Genomic DNA, 9,944 nt, shown 5'->3' with positions numbered 1-9,944 from the left:
AGTACAATTTTAAAAATATAAATATCAAAATATTAAAATAACTAATTATATAATATAATCTATAATTAGCCCGAAGAATTAAGCTGACTTGATTAAAACTATAAGGCAAACTCTTCAAACTAAGTGATTTAGTGTTTGCCCCATAAATATAAATTTATATATATATACCCTCGTTAGCTAATCTTTGTTAATTTCAATTTGACATATTTAATGATCTATTATGATGAGAACTATAAACTTATTATGTATCTTTTATACTCAAATCAGCAATTGAAAACTGTGGTTGATTTTGAGATCTGCATATGATTAGTTGATTACATTATTGCCAATTTCGATCCAGTTTAAGATCCAAGTTTGACTCTCTTGAGTAAAGTGATGTTTTAAATATAGTCATTCGGTTTTGATTACATTATGCTGCAGTTCTTCTGATCATTGAACATATGCATAAAATTGATTAGTATTATAAATGACGATGAGTATTGATATAATCCGAAAATTGAGGTGTTTAATTACGGGTCACACAGTGCGACTCTTTCAAGCTTTTTTACACCCTCGCTGACGAGACCCACTTTCTCACCCCGGTCGTTGGGGACCCAGCAGTCAGCGACCGCGCGATCCTCCCAGCTCAGAAAAAAGTGGTCCCCACAGAATACCAGCAAATAGAAATAAGTAGAAACAGGATCCCGCCCAGCTGGGTGAGCGACCGACTTGGTCGTTCGACCTTTATTGACCCGTCCGGCTTCTAAAGATCGGCAGCCGCTGGCCGCCAAGCAAAGTGTTATCGGCCTCCCACAAGCTTTCTTGCACCCTCGCTTCCAAGGCCCACTTTCTCACCCCGGTCGTGACTAGTTGGGGCCGACGTGGGCTTTTGTCGGACCCACCAGTCAGCGCCCGTGCGGTCCTCCCGGCTCACGTCCCTGGATCACGGGTACCACGTGCTGAACCAGTGGACGCCACAGAAAATTAGCCAATAGAAATAAGTAGGAACAGGGTCCCGCTCACCTGGTTTTAGCTTTATTGACCCGTCGGGCTTCCCAAGATCGGAAGCCCCGGCCGCCAAGCAAAGTACTATCGTCCTCCTCCCGCGGCCGAAGGCCTGCTTCCGGCGCCCCGCCCGATGGCGTCCGCCGCTGCCACGGCTCACCGCAAGGGCCCTCCGAGACAGGAAAGCCCGCGCGCGAAGGTGTGGCTGTATCTAATGCTCCTTACCTTGCAGTACGGCGCACAGCCGCTCATCTCCAAACGCTTCATCAGGTGCGAAATCGATCACCCCCCAGATCTCCTTCGATTCCCCCTGAGTTCGTGTATTTCCGTTTTGTTGCTATCTAATTCCGTGTTACGGGCTCAAATCCCGTCAGTTTTGGTCACGAAGTCTTCTCTTTTTTACTTGGGTAGTAAGCCTCTGATGAGGGGTTTAGGTTTGGGGTTGTAGCTAGTATTTAATCAATTTTGCGTGGAGTAGCTCTACTTTTTCTATGTATTTTAGCATGATGGTTCGTATCACAAATGTTTTTTGGTTTGCAATTCGGATTCATAAATTACGTTGATTTGGTTTTGAACTGATTAGAATGGTCATAACTAAATGTAACCTTTCCTGAGCGAGCTGTGGCTATCAATTTTTTTTTCCTACAAGAGATTTTTAGTCTTTGTGGATCTATGATTTTTTAGTGTAGTAGCCAGTTTAGTTGCATTAGCATAATATACCTGTTGGGAAGTTAATCTTCGGTGACACAAGAGAGTTGGATCTTCTCAGCAATCATGTAAAGACCAAACATCATAACCTTGTTTTAATTTGTTCCTGCAGGCGAGATGTTATTGTGACTTCATCTGTTCTAGCGTGCGAGATGGCAAAGGTGATTTAAAGTTCCATACAAGTGTTTGCAGTAAAATAATTGTGTTTTCTATGTTTTCCATTTTAAAATGATATATCTTCACCTGTTTAATGTATCAAAGTCACTCTTTTTGTAGGTTATTTGTGCTCTATTTCTTTTAGCCAAAGAAGGTAGCTTCAAGAGGCTATGGAAAGAATGGACCTTGGTTGGGGCATTGACTGCATCTGGCCTTCCAGCAGCCATTTACGCATTGCAGAATAGTTTGTTACAGATATCGTACAAGAATCTAGATTCACTCACCTTTTCAATCCTTAACCAGACAAAGCTATTCTTCACTGCATTTTTTACATATCTTATTTTAGGGTATGTTCTGAAAGTTGTGTTTTATCTGTGTCCTTTTTCTTTTTTAGTTTAGTTTATCTCACATATACAACTGCTGTAAACATATCTGAATTAACTAAATATGATTGGAACAAAAAAAAATGTTAATTCAACTGATGTGTTTGGACAACCAACATTCTAAATAAATTCGTACAAATGAAAAGGTTCTCTAATGATTGGGAAGTACTAAAAAAACTGGGGAAATTCATATGGCCTTTGCTTTTTGTTCTTGATCAAAATTAATTCTGATTTGTTTTATACACTTCGCTGATCAAAAGATATTTTCGATGCTCCGGGAACTGGAGCTTCTATGTTTCTGTTTCCTAGTTAGGGCCTTCTTTTATATGATTCTAGCAACTGCATGCTAATTTGTTCTGCATTGTGATATCCTTAATCAGAGCAAGTCCTTTGCCTCATCAGGCAATAAGCATAATTGTTTCTAATCCCTGGCACTATCACCAAATGTCTGAACCAGTATTTTTATTTTGAAAAATTAATTTTGTTAGGTTAGACTCTTCTCTTGTAAAGTATCATAATTGTTGTAAACTCAACCTATCATTAGTGACACATCAAACCTTGTTTCTTGCCCTGCATCTAGAAGAACTTTCTTCACTTCACTATTCTATTATAGGTTAATTACATTTGTCTATGTTCGTTGCTTTACTGATAAGTATACTGCTTAATGCTATGCACAAGCAAACATTTTCTTTGACAAAAGTATTTCTACAACAATGACTGTTTCAAGATAATTAATGGAACTTCAACTTATCTTATTTTTAGTTGTAAGGTTTCTTTCTATTGCACAAGCAAGAAGATATACTCTATATTATCCTTTTTGGCACAACGCTAATTCTTTCACTTGGATAATTTTCATTTTTCTGATTTTTTTAATTGCTCTCTCTAATTTTTTTATTATATATAAGATTGCAACTGCTACACCATATCTCTAGTGACCCTCTAATTAACATTGTTGATGGGGACTAATGTGTGATGAAATTTAAATTTAGTATATTTTCAATATAAAGATTTAAAGAGATAAAACTTTTGCCTTAGAAACTTTGACATCTTCTTTACAAAAGAAAACTAGTGATTCAATTCCATAAAGAGATATAAGCGTTGCTATGCCTTTAGGTTGTTTATGATATATTTGATTGCTATAGGGCACCTAGGTAATTAAAACTAAGGTGACCATGATAACTGATAGCTAATGATGGAAGGAACATATTTGGTCTTAATTATCACAAATCTGCTGTCTATAAAAAAATCACAACATGGAAGCTACAAATATTTATCTAAGATACATAGCACTGATGTATTTTAAGATTATAGTTTTTGCATGATAGCATAGATTTATTTTTAGATTATAGTTTTTGCATGACTGTAATATACATTAAAAAGTGTTAACATGGGAGGCAGGGGTTGGTTTGTACAAAAATAACTATAGTTTCTCCTAGTCTAATCGCTGGATCTAGGCTTATAATTTAGGATAATTAACGATGGTATGGTACGGTCTTTAGGTTAACAGACATACGGTACCAACACTTTCATCACTCTTATCAAGATTATCAAATAGTCAGGTTTTTTATATTAGAGAAACCATTAAATTCTTTTTCCGAAATCTTTTGTTGCTGTAATTTACAGGCAGTAGTAATCATTTTATAAGAGAACCCAATAAATTCTATAATCTAAATCTTTCTGGTTGCAACTTGCAGGCAGAAGCAATCACCTAAGCAAATTGGGGCTCTTACCTTATTGATCGTTGCTGCCATTCTTTTGAGTGTTGGTGAGAGTTCTGGCAAAGCTTCCGCTAGCAGTAACTCTGATCAGGTTTTGCTATATGGAATTATTCCTGTTATGATTGCTTCTGTTCTTTCCGGTTTGGCTTCTTCTCTGTGCCAATGGGCCTCTCAGGTCAGTTATATAGCACTTTAGTTCCCAATCAATTAGTCTTCCTAACATTGTCCTTGAGCTTCCTAGTTTGCTTCTTTTGCAGGTGAAGAAGCACACATCATATATAATGACTGTAGAAATGTCATTTGTTGGTAGTTTATGTTTGCTGGCAAGTACTTACAAGTCACCTGATGGAGAGGCAATACGAAAATATGGATTCTTTCATGGTTGGACTGTGTGGACTCTGGTAAAATTCTACTTTTCTCACCATTCTTACTCATCTTTAAAATATACCTAGTAATGACAATATAGAGGCAAACTCTCTTATTCTTTCCTATGATGTTTGTAGCATTAAACTTAAATTGCTTTTCTGTGACAAAATGGACTCCACAAAATGAATTTTAAGAGCATTTTATTACATGGTAGCTTTGAATATTTAATTGATTTTCATTTACTGTATCTCTTTGTAGCCATAGATGGACTGGTGTACTTTCATGTGGCAATCTTAAACCAGTGTTGGCAGTCTGAAGATGTGGATATTTGGGTTTATCATAGCTTAGGATATTTTCTGCTAACATGCTAATGTGAAGCTGTTTGGACTTGTAACCAAATGATACAATTAGTTTTCTGGTTCTGGTTGTATCTGTCATTAGAGATTATGGAGCACATTGGGGTATTTTAAAATTTTGTGGATCAATTTGTTCATACATTTCTTCTAATCAAGTTAGTGGTTCAGAGGGTTATACTAAAGAACCAATTGATTGGAATAAACAGGCACTGGACCTCAGTTGGGACTTGGGAATCAATGAATGACTAATTGTCACCTCTCTTTTTTCATAATGCCACCTACATGTTTGCATATCTTCAGAGTTTCTCATTAAGTCTAACAAATTGAACAAAGAGAATCTCTATTTCTGGAAAGTCAAGTAGTCAGGGGTGTTTGGTTGTCTTCCCGTGAGAAAATCTGATGAGTTCACTGTAAAAGGAATGAGTAGTAGTAGTATTGTGATCTTGATTTTCAAAGAAAGTAACCAAATTGTCTTGCTGCAGCAATAACACGAGTCTATTATTTCAAGTATCAACTCTTAGATGCATTGCCATGTAGTAATTTCCTATTATACAATCCATCTTTTCTATAAAGTGCTTCTGGGTATAGCTTTTGTTTTTGTCTAAAACTTCATTCTGTCATTGCTGCTCCTAAATGGCATTTAGTTTAGCGAAGAGCTGTGCTTCAAGGAGTCATTTATAGTTCTTGTTGGTCAGCAAATAGCAATGGTTTTGTAGGATAGTATAATGTCTTTGGGTGGTCAGCATACTCTATCCGTTTTCCCTGGTAACCATGCTACAGGGAATCCTGTTTAATCATACATCAATGTTTCTCTTTTGCTGAATTATGGGAGGATCTTGTTGTTTGCTACATGTTTTCAGATTGTAGTGGATATTAGACAATCTAACATTACATTATATCAAATGCTTAACTGTCGTACTGGTAACTTGTATTGGCCTACTTATTACATTTATTTAAGGTGCATAGGCAATGCATGATATGGGAGCATAATCATTTCTTTTTCCATCTAGCTTTATATTGGTAGTCGTGTTCTTCCACAGATACCAGTTGTAATGAATGCTGTCGGAGGGATTCTTGTCGGTCTTGTCACTGCTCATGCTGGAGGTGTCAGAAAGGCAAGTGGAGATTATAGATAAATGAACAAAAGCAATTTTGTTTTGTTCCCCCTACGGTGACAAGCGGTTTACAATCTCCCTGTATTTTGCAGGGGTTTGTTATAGTCTCTGCGTTGCTCGTAACTGCAGTGTCTGTCTTTTGCAGGGGTTTGTTATAGTCTCTGCATTGCTCGTAACTGCAATGTTGCAGTTTCTTTTCGATGGGAAACCACCCTCGGTGTATTGCCTTGCGGCACTACCTCTTGTCATCAGCAGCATTGTGATATACCAGAAATATCCATATGTTGCAAGAAAGAAGGAGGATTAAGCACAAAGTCATTCTGATTTCAGAGAGCAGGGTGTCGTTGCCATGCTCTCATTCTGCTAACAATATCTTGTACCAATGGACATTCTGATACAACCGAAACATGAAACTCAAGCAAAGACAATTGATCTGGTAATTGTATTCCATGTGTTCTATTACAGATTATACACCTTTGATTGTTTACTCTTTAATATTTTTTCTGTAATTTCTTTAAATATAAGTACTTATAGGATTATACATCAGTTATGGAACTTTATTTGTTATCTCAAGTGAACGTGAGTGAGTCTGGTAATGAAACTCATGCAAAGACAATTGATCTGGTAATTGTATTCCATATGTCCTATTACAGATTATACACATTTGATTGTTTACTCTTAATAATTTTTCTGTAATTTCTTTAAATATAAGTACTTAAGTTGCTATAGGATTCTACATCAGTAATGGAACTTTTTTTTGTTAGTCTGAGTGAATGCTAGCGAGTCTGGTAATGAAACTCAAGTCTACAGTATACTTGTTTTTGACTTGTATTCTGAGAATGAGCATGAAAAAATAATTTAAAAAGTATTAGGCCAAAAGGTCTAAAACACCTTAGGTGCTAGGCGTTCGCTTATGAGCTTCTCCGAGCGAAACGAGACGCTTGCACTTGCACGACGCACCTTCCCCCCACCTGTTACGGACGAGAAGCTCAGTTGTCTTGAACGAGACGACGAACACGATTTCTATACCCTCGTCTTCCTGCCACGATGGGGGAGCTCCTCTGGAGATCACGTGTCAAGCATACGGCCTCGATCGTACAAAACAGGTAAGCTCGACCTCAATGCCCCACCAACTCTAACGTTGCATGCGCTCGACGTCGACGTCTTATGTGCGTGACATGGGCTCCTTGCTTCCTTCCGATAGCAAGAGAGGTACGTGAGACGGATAACTGTCATATGTACGGACAACCTTCGTTCTTCGCCAATCGGGACAGGCCACAACCAATGCAGAAATGCCACGTCTCTCGACCATGTTTACTTGCTCTTCTCCTGCCACGGAACTTACCCTTAAACCCGCACCTTCTCTTTCTTTAAATGCCTCCGTCGTTCTCGCATTTCTGCATTATCTCTCTCCGTCAGAAGCTCAACATCTCATCGATGGCGACCATCAAGGTTCCGGCCACCGTCCCTTCCCCCGCCGAGGACTGCGACCAGTTGCGGAAGGCATTCCAAGGTACCCCGGTTACATTAACTTTCTCCTCGTCATCGTCGCCTCCCCCCGTCTCTCGATTCCCAATGGGGAGCTCAATCCGATCCTCGCCGATTCTCTCGATCGCCATCTTGTGCAGGTTGGGGCACGAACGAGCGCCTGATCATCTCGATCTTGGCGCACCGCACGGCCGCCCAGCGCCGCGCCATCCGCGCCACCTACGCGGAGACCTACGGCGAGGAGCTTCTCAAGTCACTGGAAGATGAGATCTCCGGCGACTTCGAGGTCCCTCTTTTCTTCCCTTTGATCCAAACAGATCGCCCTCTTGATCTTATCTGTTTGAGATTTTATGTGCTTTTTTATTTATTTTGCGTCGAAACAGAGGGCGGTGCTACTGTGGACGTTGGATCCGGCGGATCGGGACGCCCAGCTGGCGAACGAAGCGCTGCGGGGATGGAATCCGAGCAACCGCGTGCTGATCGAGATCGCGTGCACGAGGAACTCCAGCGAACTCATTAATGTGAGGCGAGCCTACCATCTGCGGTACAAACGATCCCTCGAGGAGGATGTGGCCAAGCATACCACCGGAGATTTCCGTAAGGTATTGATTTATTGTTTGATGATAATATTTCTTCATGATATCAGAGCCGATGTTTGCTTCATGTTCTTTGCTTAATGGTAAAAGAATCGGATCTTGAATCTGTTTGTACTGATTTGTGTTACTCGTATATAGGTGTTGTTTCTGTGATTCCAACCCTTCAAATTTTAATTTCTGATAATTAATTAAGTTGAACTAAGGCTGTAAAAGTCCGATCCTTCCAAAATGTGTCAGAAGTCTAGGATGTGGCAAATAGACATCTACAGGAATTAGCTTATTGACTCCATCACATATTTTTAGCTGTCTATTTGTAGATATTGTAATGCTTGCAACCGAGAAGTACTTGTATCATTTTCTTTTCTTCAATTAGGGATTGACATACAAAGGAGTGTACTGTTGAGACGTGCCCCCTTGTCCATTTTCCATTACGGCTAATTGAGTCCTGCTAAAAGCACAAATAGCGCTGACCTTTAGACTGATCAACCCAACCCATCTTTAGAAATCACCCTTTCCCTTTCCTTCTTCTTTCTTATAAAGAGGAAGTTTATGCCAACAAGGAGCAGCTGCTACCGAGCATCTTGGAGATGGGATGATGTGGTTGGCCCTGGTCTGACGTTGGACGACCTCACTATTACGATCGTATCAGAGGACTAATGTTATGGAACTCAATGTTATAATCAACAAAAAAAAAAAAGACATGAAGAGAATGGGTATCTTCTTTTGCCTTCTGTACAAGTTGTTCTATTAATGACCATTTTGTGTATTTCAGCTTTTGGTGCCACTTGTAACCTCATACCGCTATGAGGGAATAGAGGTGAACAGAAAATTGGCAAAATCTGAGGCAAAGATGCTGCATGAAAAGATCACTGAGAAGGCTTACAGCCATGAAGAACTCATTTGGATTATCACTGCAAGGAGCAAAGCTCAGTTGATTGCAACAATAAGTCATTACAAAAATGAGTATGGTAAATCCATTATTAAGGTATAAGCTCCATCAAAGTAGCAATTTTTATTACAACAATTTTATTAGGTGGATTTTAAGGTGTATTTTTAATAACTAAAATTAATTATTGTAACCTCGAAAATATAAAACTTTGGACTAAGATACATCAAGGTTTCATGTAATACTGTAATTATTTTTTAATATTTGATTAGATTTTACTTTCTCGTAGGATTTAAAATCTGATCGCAAAAACGAGTTTCTCGTTGCATTAAAGGCGATCATACGTTGTACATGTTATCCAGAGAAATACTTGGAGAAAGTAATTCGATTGGCTATAAAAGGTCTACGAATCGATGCAAATTCTCTTACTCGAATAATTACTACTCGTGCAGAGGTTGATCTGAAGACGGTAGAGGCGGTCTACTACAAGAGAAATAGTATGTCACTCAAACAAGCAGTCAAGGATCACACTTCGGGAGATTATAAGACAATGCTCATTGCATTGCTAGGAAATAATGCTTGAGTTTTTCCATTGTTTATTCTTGAATGAAATATGATGTTGTTTTACTTTGATGAATCACTTTTTTCTAGAATTGTAAACCAAAATCTTGATATATCTAGAAAGATAAAATCTAGATCTTTGTTTTTCCTAGTGTCTGAGTATTTTGATGAAGTTCATCCTGAGTATCAATGTGTTTGATTGCATATATATGTGGCTAAGAAGTTAGATAACCTATGTTAAATATCTTGGTTGGATAACCAGGTCTAAACCTTTTAAGAAGTTAGATAACTTGGTTGGTGAAAAGATAAGACACAAGAAATGTAATAAGTTGGGTGCCAATTGCATTTTGAAATACTAAGTAGAAATTTGGAGAGCAAAGATATTGCTGGTTCTCTAGACTTGAGAATATATATAATAAAAATCAAGTGGAAAATAATAAAGTAACCTTAAAAATACTCTTGAGATATTGACATCAAATTCGACATCCATGAAAGTAACCATCTATAACAAGGAAAAAACATTAACGGAGACGTCAACAGATTCTGCAAATTGGCAGAAAAATCACTCTTGTTAAAAAGGGAATATATGGTAATGGCTAGAATGGGCATGGTAACATTTGATGCCAT

General features: G+C 38.4%; 2 protein-coding genes across 6 annotated transcripts; both read left to right on the top strand.

Moving 5' to 3' along the window:
- Positions 1-1,010: 1,010 nt before the first annotated feature.
- LOC103997953 (UDP-N-acetylglucosamine transporter ROCK1) lies at positions 1,011-6,332 on the top strand. 4 transcript variants are annotated; one of them, XM_065082945.1, is made up of 7 exons: positions 1,011-1,254; positions 1,805-1,853; positions 1,969-2,108; positions 3,926-4,124; positions 4,207-4,350; positions 5,712-5,786; positions 5,932-6,332. In XM_065082945.1, exons 1-7 carry the CDS (start codon positions 1,118-1,120, stop codon positions 6,091-6,093), a joined length of 906 nt encoding a protein of 301 aa, XP_064939017.1. In that variant the 5' UTR covers positions 1,011-1,117; the 3' UTR covers positions 6,094-6,332. The 4 variants fall into 4 exon arrangements, with proteins under 4 accessions (XP_064939017.1, XP_064939018.1, XP_018686567.2 ...); XM_065082946.1 differs by having other exon boundaries at positions 1,012-1,254; positions 1,969-2,195; positions 5,879-6,085; XM_065082944.1 differs by having other exon boundaries at positions 1,013-1,254; positions 1,969-2,195.
- An 861-nt stretch (positions 6,333-7,193) lies between these two features.
- LOC103972746 (annexin Gh1-like) lies at positions 7,194-9,450 on the top strand. Of its 2 annotated transcripts, none has more exons than XM_065084664.1 (5): positions 7,194-7,299; positions 7,415-7,560; positions 7,658-7,876; positions 8,643-8,855; positions 9,046-9,450. In XM_065084664.1, the coding sequence occupies exons 1-5, from the start codon at positions 7,224-7,226 to the stop codon at positions 9,337-9,339; spliced, it is 948 nt and encodes a 315-aa protein (XP_064940736.1). In that variant the 5' UTR covers positions 7,194-7,223; the 3' UTR covers positions 9,340-9,450. The 2 variants fall into 2 exon arrangements, with proteins under 2 accessions (XP_064940736.1, XP_064940735.1); XM_065084663.1 differs by having other exon boundaries at positions 9,209-9,310.
- Positions 9,451-9,944: the final 494 nt, after the last annotated feature.

This window comes from Musa acuminata, chromosome BXJ1-9, assembly GCF_036884655.1.
Source record: "Musa acuminata AAA Group cultivar baxijiao chromosome BXJ1-9, Cavendish_Baxijiao_AAA, whole genome shotgun sequence".
Classification (NCBI taxonomy): Eukaryota; Viridiplantae; Streptophyta; class Magnoliopsida; order Zingiberales; family Musaceae; genus Musa; species Musa acuminata.
The sequence above is the reverse complement of the archived record's forward strand: the minus strand, read 5'-3'. Positions and strand labels throughout refer to the sequence as shown.

Coding starts and splice junctions, on each gene's coding strand:
- LOC103972746 (XM_065084664.1), top strand. CDS start 7,224: ATGGCGACCATCAAGGTTCCGGCCACCGTCCCTTCCCCCGCCGAGGAC. Junction 7,561..7,657: donor AGATCTCCGGCGACTTCGAG/GTCCCTCTTTTC, acceptor GCGTCGAAACAG/AGGGCGGTGCTACTGTGGAC. Junction 7,877..8,642: donor CCACCGGAGATTTCCGTAAG/GTATTGATTTAT, acceptor TGTGTATTTCAG/CTTTTGGTGCCACTTGTAAC.
- LOC103997953 (XM_065082944.1), top strand. CDS start 1,118: ATGGCGTCCGCCGCTGCCACGGCTCACCGCAAGGGCCCTCCGAGACAG. Junction 1,255..1,804: donor ATCTCCAAACGCTTCATCAG/GTGCGAAATCGA, acceptor TTGTTCCTGCAG/GCGAGATGTTATTGTGACTT. Junction 4,351..5,711: donor GTTGGACTGTGTGGACTCTG/GTAAAATTCTAC, acceptor GTTCTTCCACAG/ATACCAGTTGTAATGAATGC.